This window comes from Alosa pseudoharengus, unplaced genomic scaffold (genome assembly GCF_046254945.1).
Source record: "Alosa pseudoharengus isolate Yale_2024_CS ecotype anadromous, Long Island Sound unplaced genomic scaffold, YU_APseudo_1.1 YU_APseudo_1.1_scf_24, whole genome shotgun sequence".
Lineage (NCBI taxonomy): Eukaryota > Metazoa > Chordata > Actinopteri > Clupeiformes > Clupeidae > Alosa > Alosa pseudoharengus.
In genome coordinates this window covers 24,803,714-24,825,806 of record NW_027468689.1, presented here as the reverse complement: position 1 = coordinate 24,825,806, position 22,093 = coordinate 24,803,714, and the positions used below count along the sequence as shown (strand labels likewise).

General features: G+C 43.4%; 1 protein-coding gene across 1 annotated transcript in view; it reads left to right on the top strand.

Moving 5' to 3' along the window:
* Window positions 1-22,093, top strand: part of LOC143142022 (gamma-aminobutyric acid receptor subunit gamma-3-like) — a 51,552-nt gene that overhangs the window by 14,330 nt on the left and 15,129 nt on the right. The window contains exons 3-5 of the mRNA XM_076302712.1: window positions 12,463-12,530; window positions 18,946-19,166; window positions 21,327-21,409. Coding sequence (XP_076158827.1) covers window positions 12,463-12,530; window positions 18,946-19,166; window positions 21,327-21,409 — 372 coding nt within the window. The remainder of the gene's footprint in view (window positions 1-12,462; window positions 12,531-18,945; window positions 19,167-21,326; window positions 21,410-22,093) is intronic.

The following is a 22,093-nucleotide window of genomic DNA, read 5'->3' as shown; positions in this document are numbered from 1 at the left end:
TGCGCCGCCAATCCCTTTTCCTCTGTGAGAACGATGATATTAAAGCAATCTCAGCAATTTGCCGTGCCCATAACTCACTGTCGCTGGTGGGCACGAGCGCCGTCATTACCTCAGCTCTCCTCCAAGGCGCTGCGTGTCCTCACCTTATTTCTGCCGCTAATGAGGCAGATTACATGGGGAAACATGCCCCCCCCCCCCCCCCCCAAATATGATCAATCTATCGCAGCCCTCGCTTTCCAGGAGGACCCCAAACACACAATACAGACGCTAACACCTCAGAATTGGGAATGAAGTGTGGAGAGAGGCAAGGATGGATGGAGGGAGGAAGAGAGAGAGAGAAAGAGAAAGATGTAGGTGAAGGGAGAGGGAAAGAGAGAGAGAGAGGGAGGGAGAGAGAGAAATGGGTTCTCCAGGCGTACGGCATGTCCCAGTAAATGAATTGAGATATGAGGGAGATGAATTGATGGGAGGGGGTTTGGTGTCAGTGAGGTGGGGTGAATGCAAAAGGAAGGAGGGTGAGTGGCTGGGTAGGTCTATGAGCATGAGCCATGAGAGCGTGCTAAAGAGCTGGTAGTCAAGGGGAGGTTTAAGAAAACAGCTATGCCGGAGGCTAGGCTAGGCCTAGCTATCAGTGAACCGAAACCCATTAAGCCAGATGTCCCCTGAACATTACAATACAGTACATTACATCACAATTGGCTGGCACTTTTTAACCAAAGCAAACACTTACAAGCGACTTTTTAAAACAATTCTCCCAACAATTCTGTAAAAGGTAGAGTATGATAAGAACATGAAGTGAGTGCATCAGTGAGTGCTGTTTTCATACAGTCAAGTGTCAGTTCTAGTCAGGTGATAAGTGCTAGAATTAGCAAGGCTACTGTAGTTGTAAGTAGTGCTACAAGAGGAGATAAGAGCTGGGTCTTCAGAAGTTGTGGCCTTACAGTTGGGGATTCAAACCCCATTCATTTTTGCAAAATATAGAAATTGTTTGTCATGGTCCTCTAGCTTTTGCTGTAAATAGAAATCCAGTGTTTTCACACAGTTCTGATTCTGTAAACGGGAGACAAGCATGGTGGCTTGACCAAGCCATAACCATGCGGTGGCATCTGTTAAATACCAGTCTACTTTAACATTGGTTGGCCAGTTAGTGCTTACTGTGGCTGTACAACCCAATCTTGTATGGAATCAATTTTGTGTCAAAAAAATTAAAGAATACTTATAAAATAGCAAACAAAAAAATACAAATCAAAATACCAAATAGAAAAAATCAAACAAAAAAATTAAATTCAATTAAAAAATACAAGATTGCAATGAAATCATTTGGGTAACCGTGTAAAATATTTGTCTTTGCCTCTTTCTCAGTTTTGTTTGATGTTGTTTTCTTTGATTACGATTCCAGCTTTCTCGTTTGCGCTCCCTGACTTTTTGATTGCGGTTTTGACACAAACGTGTCTGGGGGTTGGGATTTCCTTGGGTGCATTCCCATTGGCTTATTTATGTTTGACGGACAGCTAAGCAAGTTTACGATTCAGTTTATTATTAACAATTGTAACTATTACTGATTGTACATTGTTGTTTACAGGAGCAAGTACGAACTGAGTTCTTACAAAGAATACAACAAAGATTCCTCTTAATGTTGAGAAATGAAGCACTAGACCTCGGCTATCTATTGACCGAAATATCATACCGGTAAAACATCTGTAGGTAGCGAAGTTGAAAAAGCTGGTGGGCAGATTGGCCTACACACTTCTGCCATCTAGTTTCCACTGGATCTTTTGATTGTCGGTGCCGTTTAAGTGGTATACTATAGACCAGCGGTTCCCAAACTTTTCCTCCCGCGTACCACTGCCTACATTCCGACTCGGCTCGCGTACCCCCACCATCCGACACATAAACACATAAAAACGTAACACATTCTATAACCCCCCCCCCCCCCACGTTAACAATATTTGTCCGTTTCCCGGTTTTAGGTGCGTGCATTTGGTCAGTTACAAAGTTATGAAAACTAGCCTGCATAGTAGCCTAACTACATCCACAGACAATATCTTATAATAGGCCTACAACAACGCCTGACAAGGATGTATTCGTTTGGACAACATTAGGCTATACAGCCTAGAAAGGCTTAGGCTACCTTTAGTTTGTTAAATGTAAAGCCTAGCTTAATGTTACCTTGTTCTTGCCCATCTGAAATAACTCCTAACTTTGCTGCTTTCCTCCTTTCGGTTTTTGTTGTTTTCAAAAACCTGTTATATCCGCGAAACTTTCCCCCCACGGACCACGGACAATCCGACGCATTCAAAAGTAACGTATTCTATTAGCCAGGGCCGGAGTGGGGCCACTTTTCAGCCCGGGAGTTTCAGGCCCAAGACCGGCCCATTTTTTCCATAGTGGTGGAAATTGGATAAATGAAGCAACATTTCAGCTCTTACTATCCTGTAGTTTTTATTAGTACCATGGTTCAACAAATGTGTAAAGGTTATAATTCACTTCAACTGAGAAGTTAACGAAAAATATTACACTATTCCACAAGTTAACAAAAACAGAAAGAAAGAAAAAAAGAAAGAAAGAAAGCCTTTGAAATGTAGCCTATCCCACGCTTCCACAAAGAGGCATATTGAACTAATGTTTAGGCTATGTTTTTGCATGGGTAGGCTATGTTGTTTGGTGATTTAGCCTACTCCTTTACTACACCCTCTTCTGAGCAAACAAGGCATGTTTATCATGTAGCATAATTGCTTTTTCTTACATTAAATAACTATAAATTATCCTCTCTACTTGTCCCTGTAGTCATGGCCTCCTCATCACTAATTTCGGGCTCATCATTTTCAGTGTTCGACTGGTTGATCTGCTGCTCGAGGCTACAATTTTTATTGCATAGGCCTACACAGATCATGCTTCAGTTTTGTTATCAATATTTGCATACTGCAAAGTCTATGAATCGGATACAAAATGCTATTTTATACAAAAGTCATTTAATATGTTGCTTGCGAATAGCTTGAAACGCTACAAACTTACAATATTAGCCCAATAATTACATTGTCAATAGGCTAATCATTGCCTATAGGCTATCTCTCTTTACCAGTTGCCACTTTTGTCTGTAATCTGGAAGCTTGGCACATTTAGCAACATTCTACCTGGCCGTTTAATCCCTACTGGCCTCTTTCTACATCCATCCTTCCTGACGCTTATAGCTACTGTAGGGCCGGCCCGGCTATCTGAGAAAACTTTTTGGAAAAGACGGGCGATATGGACCCAACCAACTCTTCTTGCGAGGGGAGAACTCCCTCACATGGTAGGCTACAACACATACAGAGGCAACGGTGTCATGCACAGAATGCGGAACGTGTATTCATGGGTTTCATCAGGTCCCTTTCCACAGGTGTATTAATCAAGCACCATGCAGCCTGCATTCATAATCTAGGTGCTTGATTTTATACACCGGTGGAAAGGGACCTGATGAAACCCATGAATAGCCTACTTTAAGAGAAGATAGACTAACGTGACAAATGTCAATATTTTTTTTCGTCGACCGGCCCAAAAGTGAAGCGGCCCACCGGGAATTCTCCCGATTCTCCCGATTACCCACCCCGGGCCTGCTATTAGCTATTCCACGCGTCATGTTTAATAAGCTGCCCTTTTTTTTATGAACACATACAGAGTTTATAAATGATATCCTTTAATTTCATGTTTCCATATCATTATGACCTGATTCGAAATTATGTATTTATTCATGAATTAATTACAAAAGATTTAAAATTTTCATTTTAACAACTGTCCGCCATAGCCCTTTTCATCTCGCGTACCCCCTAGAAGCAGCTCGCGTACCACCGGGGGTACGCGTACCACAGTTTGGGAATCCCTGCTATAGACTATACTACTTAAACGGCACCGAAAATCAAAAAATCCAGTGAAAACTAGATGGCAGAAGTGTGTAGGCCAATCTGCCCAGCAGCTTTTTCTACTTTGTCACCTACAGAGTTTCACAGGTACGATCTTTCGAAACGCCATGTTATTTCCCATAGACAATCCACGCCCGGAAGTTGGATGGATACGGAAGTTAGGAGGCGGGACTTATTCTGGAGAGGTCTATTAGATGTTGCCAAGCAGGAATGGAATGTTAGCTACTAGCTAGCCTACCGAGCGGGGCTCAAGGCGAGGCGGTGTGTCTTGACGTGAGCTAGCCGGTTACCGAGCGGGGCTCAAGGCAAGGCTGTTGTGATTGTGCTTGACTGGGACTAGCGGTTACCGAGCTGGGCTCAAGGTAAACCGCTCCGTGTTTGTGTTTGACAGAGGCTAACTGAGCTGGGCTCCAGGCGAGGCTACCGTGCTTGTGGACAGTAACGTTAGCCAGTCACCGAGCATGGCTCAAGATTCCTCTTAACGGGCTGTTCAGACTACACTCTCGGATAAGTTGGATTGTACTGACGACCTACGTGTTATTTACCCTGGAGCTTGTTGTAGGCTATTCTTTGTAAGAACTCAGTTTGTACTTGCTCCTGTAAACAACAATGTACAATCAGTAATAGTTACAATTGTTAATAATAAACTGAATCGTAAACTTGCCTATGTCCTGCCTTACCTCGGATTGCATTCTGCCATCAAGGTGTATTTTTGTTCAAAACTGTGACGCACCGGTGATGACGTTGTTACAACCAATCAGAAGCAGAGTACGGCATTCGCAATACGCTTGCTTAGCTGTCCGTCAAACATAAATAAGCCAATGGGAATGCACCCAAGGAAATCCCAACCCCCAGACACGTTTGTGTCAAAACCGCAATCAAAAAGTCAGGGAGCGCAAACGAGAAAGCTGGAATCGTAATCAAAGAAAACAGCATCAAACAAAACTGAGAAAGAGGCAAAGACAAATATGTTACATGGTTACCCAAATGATTTCATTGCAATCTTGTATTTTTTAATTGAGTTTAATTTTTTTGTTTGATTTTTTCTATTTGGTATTTTAATTTGTATTTTTTTGCTTGCTATTTTATAAGTATTCTTTACTTTTTTTGACACAAAATTGATTCCATAATCTTAGAGTGTTAGATGCTATTGCAGTCCATGCAAGTGAATGCTGCATCATGTAGTCTATGTTGAATTCATCTTTTCTGCCCATTGTCTTGTGCTTTTTACCTCTTCTGTCTTTGCTGCCTGTGTCCAGCCGCTGCGGTCAGATGCTGATGTCCCCCAGACTGCTGGGTTGATGTTGCAAGACTTCATGTCTCGCTTGTAGCCATCAAAATGGGTAAACATAGTGGCCGGGACTGAGCCAGATAAACAATTCAAGCCAATCAGCACAGTGCATCAGGAGCATGGATTTTGGGGGTGTAATTTGATTGGCTGAGCTGAAGTATCAACAATCTTAAAACAGCATCTTACCTGACATGCACACATACGTTATCTCAGAGATATCTCTTTCTCTCTCTCTCTCTCTCTCTCTCTCTCTCTCTCTCTCTCTCTCTGTCTGTGTGTGTGTTTGAATGTGAAATCATTCCCAGTGATGTTAATATCAAAACATTTACATTCATGATTAAATGTTTACTGTGGATATAGCTGAGTGCGTATAACACTCAGCAATTTCTTGTTTGTGTACTATACTGTATGAGTGTGTGATCAAACAGAGATAGAGAACGAGAGAGAGAGAGAGAGAGAAAGAGAGAAGTGAGCAAAGAAACAGAGAGAGAGAGAGCGAGCAAGAGAGAGAGGAGAGACTGAGAGAGGCTAGGAGACAAAGACAGAGACAGACAGTGAGAGCTAATCTCTCTTGCGCACCAAAGAGCCCGTGGTATTTCGGCCCACACCATTTAATTACCTTTGTCTGGCCGCCGGTAGCTGTGACAGGCTGCATTTCGGCGGCCGGCAAAAACAGATTACCGGACCAGTGGCTGAGCCTGCCTCTCCAGGCCGCCTATTTATCAGTCGGTACCGTCTTGGGTTGAAGCTCCAGATTAGCCCTCTGAGATAAAAGCGGAGATGTTTTCTTCTCCATTCAGGGAGATGAAATGTCATGACTCCCTTTTGTATTGACTCAGACAATAAGGGTGTTTATAAGGGTGCGTAGATGAATATGCCAGGAATGTCCAGTGTAGGAATGAGTCTGCTAACGTAAATTGAGGTATTGTTCTCTCTCCCACTGCAGTATTGTTTTGTGGACAAGGCCAAAGACAAAGAATAAAAAAATAATTTATTCTGATGAGAGCATCTCCTCTATTTATGGTGCAGACCGCAAAGCAGTCGCCTGTCAGCACTTTTTGGGGAGCAGGAAATGATGTCGGTGTACGACTGCTCCAGGCACTGATTAGAAGACCTGTCATAGAGCATTCCATTAAATCAAAAAGGCACAGGTCGGTCTGGGGGGAAATGCATAAGTGATCCATTATTACTCTAAATGGAGCCGGCATCAGCACCTCGGAACATTCTGGAGACCTTAGACCTCATTGCGGCGGGCCAATCACAAACCTCGCCTGTCCCGTCCAATCCGGAGATCTGAGACTAATTGAAGGCAGCCTCCCCAAGGGGTCCATTGGAGGCTTATAGAGGGATAGATAGACACTTTATTTTTCCCCATGGCGTTCAATCACATGGGGCTGTGAATGGGCCATCTCCCAACCTGAATTTTCCATGCTCACGTTGCCCCCAGGTAGCACTTGGTGGGTTGCGGCCCAGGTGTGGCCCTGGTCTGGCGCAATTCACGCCCGTCCGTGGAGTTTGATCATGTTTAATGTCTGGCCTCTCCGTCTTCTCTCTCCTTCTCAGAGGCGGCTGAATAGCTGCTGCGGCTTCTCCTGCTGCTGTTACCGTCTCGCACTCCTGAGCAAATTAATGCCTGCTCATGGGACGGAGCGAGGGAGGAAAGGGAGAGAGAGAGAGAGAGAGAGAGAGAGAGAGAGAGCGTCAGTGAGGCGCGAAGGGACCTGCCGGGGCTGACGGCTCCTAATTTGTTTCCCCATCACAGCGACGGCCTAACAGGGTGTAAAAGCTGCTCCTCCATTAACCCTGGCAGGGTCACTTCACATGGCAGATGGTGGCAGCCATGGTAATGCCTCTCTTAGAGGAGAGAGAGAGCTGCATGTTGTGTGTGTGTGTGCGCGTGTGTGTGTGTGCATATGCGTGTGTGTGTGTATGTGTGTGTGTGTGTGTGTGTGTGTGTGTGTGGCCTGTGTACTGCATGTACACGGCATAAAAAATGCCATAAACTTTTCATATACGGTATATATAGCATCTCAAGATTGAATGTTGTTAGCGGTTTCAAGTTGCAAAGTTGCGCTCCTTCAGTTGCTTTCTTAGGAAAGCAAGAGAGGGAAACAATCTTTCTACATGTAGATGCCGGGCGTGTGCACTGCAAGAGCATGGCGGATGTGATTGCAAAGTTGTGGTTTCAAAAGTGGCTGACTAATGCATGTAAGACATCTTCTTTTACTGTACTGTTAGAAACCGCATGGGACCGGTCGCTATTGCAAAAACCCCTACAAACAACTTCCTTCGGGCTTGCTTCTAGTGCTACTCTTGTATTAAAATGGAAAATGGACCCTTCAGAGCGAGTCTATTTTTCGAAACTGTGAAGAGAGCTGTTCAGAAGGCTCCACAAGAGCACTTTGACTAGTTGGAAATCTGCTCTGAGCAATGGTTTGAGTCTGGGCACCTAATCTCCCTAACAGACAAACACTTGTTTTGCCTGAAGAGGCTGTGGAGGGTTGAAACCAGATCTGGTGCTGTGCATTGTGGAATTAACCTCACAATATGCGAAGCATGTCAAATTTGTAGACATATTTTACACTCACGCACACACATTCACACACACACACACACACACACACACACATACACACACACACTCTCTATCTCTCCCTCTCTCTCACACACACTCACACAATCAAACACACACACACACACACTCACAATCAAATACACACACACACGCACACACACACACACAATCAAATACACACACACGCACACACACACACACACACACACACACACACACACAATCAAATACACACACACACACACACACACACACACACACACACACACACACACACACACAATCAAATACACACACACACACACACAATCAAATACACACACACACACACACACACACAGCGTATTTGAAGTTTCTCGAGATTAAAAGAAAAGTTCTTATTTGAAGAACACTGAATGATGTTAGCCAAAGGCTTTTTTTAGGGGGTGGAGTTGGTGGGGTGGTTGGGATACGAGACAAAGGCAGGCAAAGAGAGAGAGAGAGAGAGATATATGTGTGTGGTTTACAAACCAGTGAGCTAAGAGAGCAAAGCCGTGGCAAACAAGAAACGAGGTCAGTGTGTCATAGTGGTGGTTAGTCGAGACACAGTGTTGTCCACTGCACAGAGCTGGGCACAGAACCAAAAGGAGAGATTTCAAAGATTTTACATCGATGCATCACTGTCGAGGACATCTCTGTGAAAGTCGCATTCTTCTGTTCTTCGATGGCATCTAAAATGCTTTGGTTATTTGGAATAGGACTGAAATATGTAATCTACCCAAGATCTACACTGTACTTAGCGAATCATGCAAACATGACAGTTCAACAATGACAGTACCTACTAATGAGTATGTATGAAGCTGTAGCATGTTCCACAATAATGTATAACTCCTCTAGGTTTTACTGCATATTTTATGTAAAGACGATGTATGCAGAATTGTCCACATTAACATGAGACAGCGATACACACATACAGCTGAAAGGGAGAGACCTAATGAAAAGTTACCCCCATGCTTTTACTGGATCACCTTGTAACGTGTGGCTACAGGAATCGAGTTGGCAGTCATAAATTTCACACTAACACATGCTCGTGCATATTTCATCCCAGCTAAAGCACAAATCTCTTTCTTTCCCCCTCCTCTATGGTGCATGAGTTTGCACAGTGTCCTTCATCACATTGCAGTGGAACATCAACACCAAAAACAAACAAAACCAAAACGAACAACACCAAAACGAACAACACCAAAACGAACAACACCAAAGTAGCAAACTTTCAAACTCTGTTGGCCAGGCCACCCTTCTTTTGAAAGCTAATGGGCAAGTTCAGTTTGCCCAGTGAGTGCTAAATGGCAGTGAGTAAGAGTGTAAGCGTGAAGCGCTCATTATGGGGACAAGCGGTGCAGATTGGACGCTAATAGGGATGGAAAAGAGGGGCGACTGAGAAGCCTGCCGGGAGTGGAGTGTGAAATCTGGGCTATGAATTCTTTATGACAGGAGGTTCAATAAAGAGTTGCGAGGTTTCGCGAGTGTTGTGAGCAATGTTGTCCCAGCATGCCGGTGGAGGTGGTGCTCCTCTGGGGACTCTCACATACACCATACACACACACACACACACACACACACACTCGCTCTCTCTCTCTCTCTCTCTCTCACTCACACACACACACACACACATACCACACACACATACACAAACACTCTCTCTCTCTCTCTCTCTCTCACACACACACACACACAAACACACACACACACATTTTCCCTAGCAATGCGGCAAGCTGCAGTGTCTCATTGTCATTGTTTTACCATCTTTTGGCTGCACGATCCCTGTAAGCATGTTCCCCTCACTCTGCCTGAGGTCTGACAAACTGACGCACCCCGGCAGCCTGCCCCCCCCCCCCACCAACAATTGCTGTTATTAGCCCTCTCACCAGCTGAGCCACCCCCCACGTGTGCAGAGAGACAGCCCTAGTTACAGGGACCCACGTTCCTAAAGCTCCGAATTTGAATTTGCAAAATAGCTGAACTAACAATGAGTAATGCCCGCCCTTTAAACATTACACCACGCTAATAATGGGCTTTAATTAAAATCTTTTGTTTCGCTTTTTTTGGAAAGGAAAGTTCTGCTCCATGTAAGTAATTTTATATGGGGCAGCACCACTGGGCCACAGTGGATAAGGAGACTAGAGCCCCAAGGTGCCAATTAAGTTAATAATTAATCAGGTGAAAAAAGTGATATTGAGGAATCTACACCCAGATGATGATCAGACGGTGGAGTCGGTCGTGATTACTCAGAATCTAGAGTAAGAGGGATTTAAATAAAAAAATACAATGCCAGTTATTTAAGCCCTTGTTCAAGTATCCCACAAACCAGACAGCAGAAAATAATAAGCTGTTCTGAGGAAGTGGGAATGAAACTGAGGGAGGCAGAGATGGTGGATCTCGGCGCTGGACATCGCTGGACGCTGTTCAGAAAAAGCAGGGCAGCGGGCACTCTAAAGGGCAGCAACAGCAGGCAGGCAGGCACTGAAGTGCCCCTCGAGGGTTACCGCTGGTCCAGTGGCGTGGGTCAAAGAAGAGTCGGGCAGTGGGGAGGAGTCTGCATCTGGGTTGAGGCCACTGGCGAACATGATGACCTCTCTATGCCCGTGACATGGTGTGCACTGGGATGGGGGTTTACGTCCACTTGGCCTGTTTTGGCCCTGCGTGCGAGTCTATGTTTTCCATGATGTGCACTGAGGAATTAGGCCTGTATGGACATGCTCACATCTCCCATGATTTTTTTCACCATGTGCCATGTAGAAAAAAAATCATGCCATTTTAATGCGCTTGTTTTGTTTAATATAGTGATATTTTGTTTTCCATTAATGAAGCATACCAACCTTATCTCTGCTTCGGAAGATTGTTGGGGAGACTATTGTGGCTGAGAGAGAGAATACAGTAGCTTGCTTATTCATAGTTAGATATACTATACTATAGGTACGGCTCTTCACTTATATATTGAGTATATATTGAGTCATGCAACCAACATTTGTCCTTGGCTTGTCTACTGTATCTACTAATCATCCAGATTTGCAGCCCCATACCTTGGATTTCTTCCAAAGTATGATTGAACATTCTGGACTTATTGTCCACCCACTGTCACAATGGAGCCTCTCTCTCTCTCTCTTTCTCTCTCTCTCTCTCTCTTTCTCTGTCTCTCCCCCTCATTGTGCAGTCGTTCCATAGTCAACTCACATAGCCGCAGTGAATATTCTCCGTCCATTACCTGCAGTCTCTCCATTTCTTCTAAGAATCCCCTGCTTGCGTCGTGTTTACTCAGAAATGCCCCAGCCAAATGCATAGGGAAGATTCACCTCTCTGACCTGCCTCAGCATGGGTCTTCAGTGTAGGTGTGAGAGAGAAAGAGATGCTGCTAGAGGCTGTGCATAGTCTTTTTTTTCTCCTCAGCATGCTTTTATTTGTTTTTGTGTTTTCTGGAGATGTGCGCTTGATGCTCTGGTCGAGTTTCTGCCTTCACCGTTGGGGTTCCGACAGTGGAAGTTGATGTGCCGATGCCTCATACAGCTCTCAAAAACTCTCAGACATTTCTTTCACTGGATCCTCATCAATGGAAATGTTTTACTTTGTCTTCCATCTGCTTCAGACACGATACCACAGTGCAACCAAGCAGGCCATCGCTGAAATATCAGCATTAACACAGCAATCACATTCCTCTATTCATTGTATGGGGAACATGTCATCATGTTACATTTATACATTATACTAACATCAACTTTAAGACATTTGACACCATGTAATGAACATATAGCTTAAAAGCATGATAATTAAAGTCACATTGCTCATTTGAAAGATCTGCAATACTTTGTCAATAAATCCTACATTGTGCCTGTACACACACACACACACACACACACACACACACACACACACACACAAAGCATTTATAAAATATATTGGAGTGAAACTTTCATAAAGCCCTACGTGTGATGTGAGTCTTTTCAAAAAATAGACACACGCATGTCGGTAATAACTCAAGGAATCTAGCAGACCCTTTAAATCTGCAAGATAAAAAGCGAAGAATCCCCCAAATATGTATGCCAGGGATTCTCTCTGAGTGCTGTTAATTATGCGAGTCCAGTGGAATTATTCATGCCCAGGGAGCTGACGTGTTGTGACATGTAGGGCTGCCTGCGATGCTATCCATTGCAGGCTCCCATGACAGTTTAAGTGGCTGATGCCTCTGCCAAGGACTATATAGAGGCAAGGCAAGGGCAAACAGCTGAGAGATAGAGAACTGTAAATCTGTGGGCGCCACGTGTAATTTAAGTGCTTGATCACTAACTCTATTTCATACTGACACAAGCAAAGACAAGCACTCTGGCAAGGGCTGCACGTGTTTGCACTTGTTATGACTTGACTTCATAAAAAGCGGTTAAGAAGAGTATGAACCGGGGGAGCTTTGGCGCAGGCGGCAGCATCCATACCATATTCGGTCTAAGTGCCAACACAGGGATCCCATCTCTCTCCCGCTCATTTCCTGTCCTTACCGTTCTTTTGCAGTGAAAGGCAAAATGCACACATATCCTTTCCAAAAAGAACATCAATCATGGGATTTATGTGTCTATTGTTGCAAAAATCCTGTATAATACTATTTCTGGGCATGTGTGTTGTTGTAACAGATTGTCAGTGAATGTAAATTTCTGTTTCTCTTGCCATAGGTAAGCCAACAATGGTTGATGTTGACATATATGTGAACAGTATAGGACCAGTTTCATCAATTGATATGGTGAGTATCTCTCTCTCTCTCTAACAGACAGACACAAAGACACACTGATGTGAACATAAACATGTCTTTCTGCACAGCGATCTCTTTTCATTTAACCCTGTCAGATTTGATGCACCATACTGAGCGAGTCTGCACTCCTGACCATCCGAGTTCACCAAAAGGTCACACAGGGTCAGGAGAGCAGGGACATCATGCAGAGGCGTAAGCCACAATCAAACAAACCCACGCGCACACACACACACACACACACACACTGAGAGCACTGCATGGATGTGTGCTGCTCTGAGGAAGTGCAGCAGGCTCGGTTGGTTAATGAGGATGACTGTGTGTGGGCGTCTGGGCAGTTAACCAGTGGCTGTGTCTCAGACCACCACCAAATTACATCTCCAGGCGTACATTAACAACTCCATAAATGCCTGTCAATATAATATAGGAGAGTCCCTAAATCCCCTCACTCATACATATTGCAACTGGAAATATTGCATTTGGGGTAACATATTAAGACCATATCAGTAACAGTGTAAAATAGTCAGGATTACAATTATTTAGTTAAGTGCAGTACATTTTCAGTCAATATGTTACAATCTTATTTCAGCAAATACTTACCGGTAATAGTCTTAACAAATATTAATTATTTTTTGTGAAGCTAAGAAGCTACAGTAGGGTGAATACCAAAGTTTACCAAAGATTGCCAAAATCTGAGTTCTTCTTATTTCTGAGTAATTCAAACATTTGTGGTCTTGTTATGGTAACTAAATGGAGACAGGGGATGGAAAAAAATATCATCCCTTACATAGACTTACATAGAAAATGCTGGAAAGGTGATGTCATTTCATCACTGGGCTGGCATAACTGCGAGGCCTCCTCTCTAACTCACATGGATCTTCGCACAGCGTTCCATCCTCTGAGCGATGAAGTCACAGCACCTTTCCGGTTCATGCATGTCCATTTTTGTTCCAATTCTGGAAGAACGAGCAAGCAAAAGCAGGCTGCCTGCCTGCTTCCAAATGACGGAGGCTAGAAGTGCACATCAATTATGTACAGGGACCTTGTTTGTATCGCAGGCCTTGTGTTTAGCTTTTTGTTCCGTTCTGAAAGCTCATGTACCAAAGTGATTCAGATCTACCCAGCAACCTGTGGCCTGAGCTGTTGCCTAAACTAGTTGAATGAAAGGAGTTCTTTGAGTTTCCATGGTTATGTAATATGGCACCCATTCTCCATGCAAATATTCATTCTTTTGTAGTTGTTGTTGCTGCTGCTGCTATAGCAGCAGCAGTGTTTACATTTTCAGTGGGCTAATCTCGCTGAACAGTTTGTCACTTTTTTGTGTGGATGACTGATGGTTTTAATCAGCTTGCTGAGGACTTTGAGTTCCACAGCACAGAGACAGTAGCATTTTTCTTCATTGCTGTGAAGTGTCTCATAATCTCTCTCATTCCCTGGCTTCACACTCCCAGTAGAACCTGCTTGGGACCCATTATGTGTGCTGTGTTCTCACCAGTAGTGGTTCTGGCTTATATGATGCCCCATCCAGCGCCTGCACAAAACAGAGAGGGATCCCACACCACCCCACACGGTGACATGATATATCATTGATGTGAGGTGCAAATGGACAATAAATATGCGCAAATCAAGGTAGCAAATGAAGAGTTTGGTTCCAAAAAGCTATATCCTCCATTTTAATGCATTTTCATAAATCATGTTTCAATCAAAACAACACAATTGCAATTTTATTGATATTACCTGAAATACACAATTAAATTACATGACTTTTTAATGTTTTTAAAAATGGAGATATAGCGTTTTGGAACCAAACTCATTTGGAACAAATATTCCGATGTTATTTATGTTATTTATTTTTTTGCAAACACTTGTGCTGCCCCTCACAAGATACTGCCCTGAGAAACTGTTCATGTCACCAGGCATCCAAAACCACACATGATCCTTACTGCATAAGTTTCTAGAGAACTCTAATATGTATGTTGTTTCCTTGCTGCATAATGCAGGTAGTATAAGGCATGAGATGTTTTTTCCCCTCCATTTGAAAGAAAAGGGATTTTTGAATGAAGTACCAACCAGCACAGTTAGTACACTGGATGCCATGGTTAGAACACTATAGCACTCAACATTTCAATAATTCACAGTGACCCTCTAAAAGCTTCTGCAAATAGGGGCATGATACAGAGTTGGGTTTAGGCAAGGGAAAATTGCAAAATGGCCTCATGATTTAATAAATCATGAAGTGGAACTTTGTTATAGATTTATAACAAAACATGTTGAGTTTGACTGCTTGTTTTTTTTATTTTTGATTTTGGAAAGCTACAATTTAGTAGCCAGTCTGATTTTCCTAAACAACCTTGGGTGTGTTTTTGTCAGTGTGGATGAACTGTGGAGCCTGACAGAGATACCATATAACCAAAGGGAATGTGTGAACTTCAGACAAACGACGCACACACATGCACACACACATGCACACACACACACACACACACACACACACAAATAAGCACACACACACACACACACACACACACACACAAACACACACATATATATTTAAACATACAACCATTCACTGTCTCTTTGGGAAATCTCTCAATGTTTCCCTATAATAAATACCACTTGCAGCTTTTTGCTGCCGGAAAAACACATTCAATGTAATACCCCATAAATGGTAGTCTTGGCTGTTTCTTGTAGAGGTAGTGCATCTCATTTCATTTCTCTCTCTCTCTCTCTCTCTCTGTCTCTGTCTCTCTCTGATGCATCACTGTGTGTTTTTTAATCATGAGCAAATGTATATAGGCTCTGGAGTCCCTGTGATAAGCTATATAGCATTGCTTTGAATTAATGAATTATTCAACAGATTGTGCAGCGTCAGACACTCTGAAAAGAGTTTCTGCGGTGGCCCGAGGCATCAGATGTGTAGATGGCAACATCTGTGTGTCACGCCATTGACACCCTCACCAGGAAGTTCGGTTGGAGAGTGCCTCAAACAATCACTTTAATGAGACGGAATGCACTTACAAAGGGTAGACAACAGCACACGTTAGTGGGGAGCATTATAGCCTTTATACTATTTATTTGATGGTTGCATTTATCCAAGGAAGACAAGTATTGTGTTCTTCTTCAGTTGACGAGTGTTTATGTTTGCGAAATGAAGTAAATCTCAAAATGTGTTTATGTTGAAATATGTCACCCGCGTAAGTGCTTCAGGTCTTTGCAACATTGTTTTAGCTGTTAGGATCCCTACACTGAAGATCAACAGAGGGACACCAGGCAGTACACCCTAGCTGCACTCCTTGCAAACACTTCTGGTTTTTGAGTTCACAAGTTCATGTTCCAAATTTGTGACACAAGGAGCAGGCATAAGGCATGTTTGCAGAGGTCTCTAGCCAGGTCAATGAAGTGCTTCAAAGGGGTCATGCAGGAGTCTACAGCGCAGGCAAGCAGGGTCCATTCGTACACCCCTATGCTAATGAAGCAATATGGAAGTGTGAGAGGAGGTGATGGGTGGAAAGCAAGTGTTCAAGTGAAATTCTGCAGCTTGAACAGGTAGGCTGGGAATGAAAGACCTGTCAGAGTCTGACATTTGTCAGACATTTCAGAATGTCTGAAAACAACACCAGCAGAATATGTGCCTTCAGTGTTTTATCTGCCATTATAAACATTCAGAACTGAGGCACTAATCTTCGAAAGTCATGTATTTGGTAATAGATAAAATATCCTTAGAATGGGTGGTCTGACAAGACCAACCCACACAAGTAACACTTTCAGTAGATGAGCTTTGAAAACGTTTTATTTTTTTTAGCTACTAATGGATCGCCTTTGAAAGGGATTGTATTCATAGCAGATTGTATCCTGCTTCAGACTGCATGGTAAGGTGTTTTGAATGCACTCATGAGTCACAGAAGTGGTGTTCACTATTAGCACAATGCTATCGGTTTTTCGTCCCACGCTCAGATCAGATCTTTGTTCTGAAATCAATCCCTCCTGCACACCACGTCCAGTGTGGTGGCATGTTACACAAAAAAAACTGGCAAAATTCAGTTGGTCACCCATCTGCATATTTGCACTCTGTCACAAACAGTTTGGTCCAGGCACCAAAGCTGGTAGTGATTTGGTGGCATGGCAAGCTGACTAATGCAATTTCTGGTTTCTTGGCACCCCGAACTGTTCGCTCACCCTTGGCTTGACATTATGTGCCATTTCAAATAGTCATAATTCAAAGATGGAGTTTCAATCTCCCCAAAAATACTGGTGTCTGTGAGTTTGATTGAGGTTGAACATTGTTTTTTTAAAGACAATAAGTAAAGGATGTCAATGCAGATGATTTAAGCAGAGACATCTCACCCATATGTTTCTTTCGATTGTAATGTGTTCAATTAACATTCCATAGTGCTCCTATGTTGTATTCTTATCAGAGTGCCCCGTGTAAACACAATAAATTGAATGTGACACTAGTGTTTCTTTTCGCCTCATTTTTGGCATCTTCTCTCACTGAAGTGTCGGGTCTCATTGAAAGAAAGGTAGGAGACATCAAAGCAATAAAGAGACCATCTAAGTGTCTCGAACCCATCAAGACAGCTTCATATAACCCTGATTTTTTTGTCTCCCAGAGACACCTTTAATGGTTCATAATTCAAATGGCTTTTATGTCTGGCCATTTTTCACAATCTCTGTCGTCTCGCTCGCCCTGCTCAAGTCAGGAACAATTAATTTGTGCCGTTGTGTGGAGGTCTCAAGCTAAAGTTGGAGTTGGTTTGCACACACACATACACACACACACCCACACACCCACACCCTCACACACTCTCTCTCTCTCTCACACACACACACACACACTTGGTTAACCTCCAGCACTGCCCATGCTCCTTTTCAAATGTTAAACTGTGGAGGAGAAACAACTAAGAAAAGACAGCGAGAAAGAAGGCATAGAGAGTTTATTTCCTACCAGAGCCTTAAATGACCTTAATCATGCAGTGGAACACACCCATACCTAACTACCAATCATTATCATTATCACTCAGCAGCTTAGAAATTGGCACCTAGACAATGTCCAGATAATAGTGTTTAATCAGGTTTCTCATTATTACAGTTAGCACGTCCAATGCAAAATGCATTAGGGCTTTATTCCCTAAAGCCCATGCTAACTCTTACCATACTACATGCAGAGTTGGTCTGTTAGATAGCTGTGGATAAGCTCTCTCCACTGTGGATGAAGCTTTGTGACTCAGACAGCTTTCTTTTGTGTCTGTTGGTTACCGTAGAGCTGATCTGTAATTGAATGTAGTTTCCGGTATGTGGGTCAACTCCATCCCTAAGTGCCATTGCTACTGGATGACCCCAGATTACAGTAAAAAAGTCTTTAGCACCTGACTACGATGACATGCCCTATATTTATTCAGGAGTAGGAGCTTTTCTAAATAAAATGTAAACGTTGGATATTCATAACTTAAAGTATAGTAAAGGCTTTAATTGTATACAATACATAGAATAATATTTAATCATTTATTTTATGGCTATACCCTTTGAGTATTCCCTGTGCTTTTTCCGGCCAAAGGGGAAAATGTTGGAGCATTTGTCCCAAACATTTGACCTTTTAATCAACACATTTACGAGAGCCCTGTCCTCCTTGATTGCGGTTAGACTGGCAGTGCAATAATGCACTCTGCCGCTCCGTGATTCACCCTCGTGTCTACAGCTAAAGGTCAGGGCTACTAAGTGAGCGCTCTTGTGGACATCTGGTCTCTAATTGGACCTGTATGATGCACTTCTCTGTCACATGCTAGCCAAGAGAGTTAGGAAAAGGTCAGGCTGCAGTCAGGCCCGGTGACAGAAGAGCTGAATGTCTTTTTATTCAGTCTGAAATGTTGTGTGGACACTTTATCTAACTATTGTGTACATGTTCTAGAGGCACTTTGCACCTGAGAAAAGGTTTGTTATAGATTTAAAGGTTCAGTCGAGAATGTTTTGAAACTTCTAAACAAGGTAATACCGGGAGGTTATGCCATAGTTGAATGTTCATCCCTATGGGAACATGGTGCACAAAACTTTTTTGAGAGAAAATGTGTAGAGGATAACAGCTAAAGGGGTCATTTGGGATGCTTTAAGCAATTAGCTATTAATAGCAATACACTTGTTTTTTTGTGTTGTTATTTATTTATTTTTAAAATGAGCATACGTGGTTCAACCCTAGGAGGTCCCTGCAGATGAAATAATGATGTGTGCAGTAACTGCAGGGTGCAGTACATCAAAAGGCCAACTGTTGTAAATGTTAAATCAATTCTTGTAATTACTAAATTCTAATGATATTAATCTTTCCGTGTACTGTATGTCTCCTGATCATTTTGTTCTTGTTGTATTCTAGCCTAAAAGATGTGTAACCCCATTAAATATATTTGACTTTGGGTTACAGGAGTACCAAATTGACATCATATTCGCCCAGGCGTGGACAGACACGCGTTTGAGGTACAACAGCACCATGAAACTACTGACCCTCACCAGCAACATGGTCGGACTTATATGGATACCGGACACCATCTTCCGCAACTCCAAACGCGCTGAAGCTCACTGGATCACCACTCCCAATCAACTCTTAAGGATATCAAACGATGGTCGGATACTGTACACACTGAGGTAAATAAACACAACTGGTTCTCCTCTGCTCAGCAAGATGCCTGACCACAGCTCTTGACCATATGTAGTTTTGAGTTTTGGTCGGTTTGGAGAGCTTTCATAAAAGAGTTTCTTTTGAAAGGGTTTCTTTGCTGTATCTGTGCTGCCAGTAGCTACTGCAAGCAATAGCTTGTGTCTCTACTGATTATGAAATGTGTCACTCCCTAATGTGTGTACCTGTCCTGCGATATACAGTATGTCATAAAAATAGAGGACATCATAGAGTAGCCATGGTGATATGGGTCTTTTGGCCCCCTGGACAGTAAGTAGCAGGAGTCAGCTCAGGCCACTTCTCCACTCTGTTAAAGGGGTGTCTGTACTCTGTGCTTGGTTCCCGGTACGAGACGGAACAGCCTAATTTGTTATGAACGCAAGCAGGCAAATCCTAGTGACCGGGTGGGCCAAAGCCAGCGCCCATTTCTGAGGCGGGCTTGGGCACGTGAACGCGGATTGACAACGAGCGAGGAGGGGGGGGGGGGGGGTTGAGGGCATGCAGACGTGTCAGCTTCAATCTCCATTCATCCCCCCGTAACCGCACAGAGCCACCGCAAACACCACTGACTCTGAACACTGATTCTCTCAGGACTGAGGGAGGAGATGATGGAGCGAAGTGGAGGAAGAGGAGGAGGAGGAGGAGGAGGAAGGGGAGGAGGAGCTGGTGGTGAAGTGGAACTGGGGCAAATTTGTGACTGATTCTGGGACATAGGGAGCGCAGGCTGACCTATATACTTTTAGGGACTGAGAGAGCCAGTCCCCAAGCCGCTCCCAGTAGCTGAGGGGTTTTAGTCAATTTGCAGGACACTCTCTGACATGGAACTGACTGACCTGAGCTGCTGTAGCTGGCCAGCTCCATTTGACCACTCAGAGTCCTTTTTATAGTACTCAGTACTGAGTCCATTTACATTGTGGCAAAGTGATTTCACAAACTAAATCTCAAGTTAGAGTGTAATTTGGCTCTTGTATTTACCTTATTCCGTGCACAAACTGAGGAGGAAGGGGGGGGGGGGGTCCGCCATCTTTGTCCACTTTGTGTTTGAACTTCCCGTTGAGCAGTATCCATTGCGATACATTGAGATAGCAGAGTTCTATCGGGATGACTGGCATCATATGTATGGGTCATCCTAAAGTTAGGAATGTTTATTTTTGGTGACTAAAGACATTTCTGTAATACACCTGAAGTTAGGATAAGAACACTGACTTTTTTCCTTAAATCAGAGCCTAAACATAGTTACCAAACAGATAAGATAGGATTTGCTAATCAGGAAGTTTCTGTAATAGCCAGCGGCTCCGCATTAAGTGTTTTGGTTTTTAGCATTTTAGACAGTACATAATGCATTGGGTTTTGGGTAAAAAGAAAGAAAGCACTTTACAAGAATATAAGAATTATGACAATTATGTATTGACATACTGTGCTGAGAATGGCCAGTCCTTCTCTAAAATATAGCTCCATACGATACGGGAGGCTACTGCTGCATATCATCTACTCACTCCATAGAGGTGAATAGCCTTGTGTGGCGAAGTACAATTTTGCCATCGGACCTCCTGATGCCATTTTTTATTTCCTCTCAAGTTAGACTCTCCATCTTCTACTGCCGTGTTATCCAATGAAGCTTAGCCATAACCGACCGGAAGTTTGCACACAAAGAGAATGAAAAAAAAGTTATAAAATGGGCGTGGCAGAATAAGGTGAATACCCAGAACATAAATAGATTATTTAACCTGGTTACTCCTAAAGTGAAAATAAACTCATTTATGTGGTCACTGTAAGCAAAACGGACTTTAAACATGAAGACAACTCTGGCTACATCACAGCAGTGCTGCTAGAATAGACTCACCTGTCGTGCTTGCAACAAAAAAGATACGCTCTGTTGCTAGGGATTAGCAACCGTCGCTATGCTGGTCAACAGCACCCCTCCTGTTCGACGTGGATGTATTTTTGGCTGATGCACTTCGCTTTGCTGCTAATTAGCTGCGTTGAGGCGAGGCAAGGCCCCTTGAGCCAGGGGGGTTTAATCTGGATATACCCCAGGCCCGAGGCAGAGCTCACAGCAGCACAGCGCAGCACGGTGCTGCGCCTCGCCAACTCTAACTCCCGACTCTTTGACTCTCGCTGTTCTGCAGGATGACCATCAATGCGGAATGCCAGCTGCAGCTGCACAACTTCCCCATGGACGAGCACTCCTGCCCCCTCAGCTTCTCCAGCTGTGAGTAGCCAAGTGAAACAGATCCAAGAGCAGTGGTCTTTTTTTCCCCTAACAGTGGGGTCTTAATGTGGGGGATTGCAGGTGGTGAACCTGAAAGTGTATCAGTGTGCTTGCCTGGAATGCACTTTTGGCTTTCACTTTTCAGTATAGCAACAGCAACAAAATAAATATATTATATTCTGCTTTATGTTTAAAGATGTGGGTCTGTGATAGTCTTCCACATGTCTGATTTGGTTTCAAATCTGTCTCAGTCATGCTATTTGTCATGGCTATTGGCTATATTTGACACAATAGATCAGGCATTAACCAGTATTACCATACCAGTGGTGTAGTTTTGGACAGTTATGAAACTACTAATACCCCCATCACTAAAGACAACCAGGAATCATTATTTTAGATGGGTTTAAAGCTGCAGTTGGCTGACAGATTGAGGGGACTTGAATGTTTACTTACAACTCTCATGCCCCTCCCCCACTACCACCGAGCACCCTCTCATCGAATTTGTGCTTGTCAGAGCGCACCAGGCTGCACCAGACTGTGATTGACAGTCAGATCTCACACAGCCCTGCTCTGATTGGACCAGAAGAACCGGGAGCTGTGGATTTTTGCAAAACAAATAACAGGCTCTAGGTGGAGGTAGAAGTGTGGTTTTTTTTCTAAAACCGGCTGATTTATGTTGTTCTG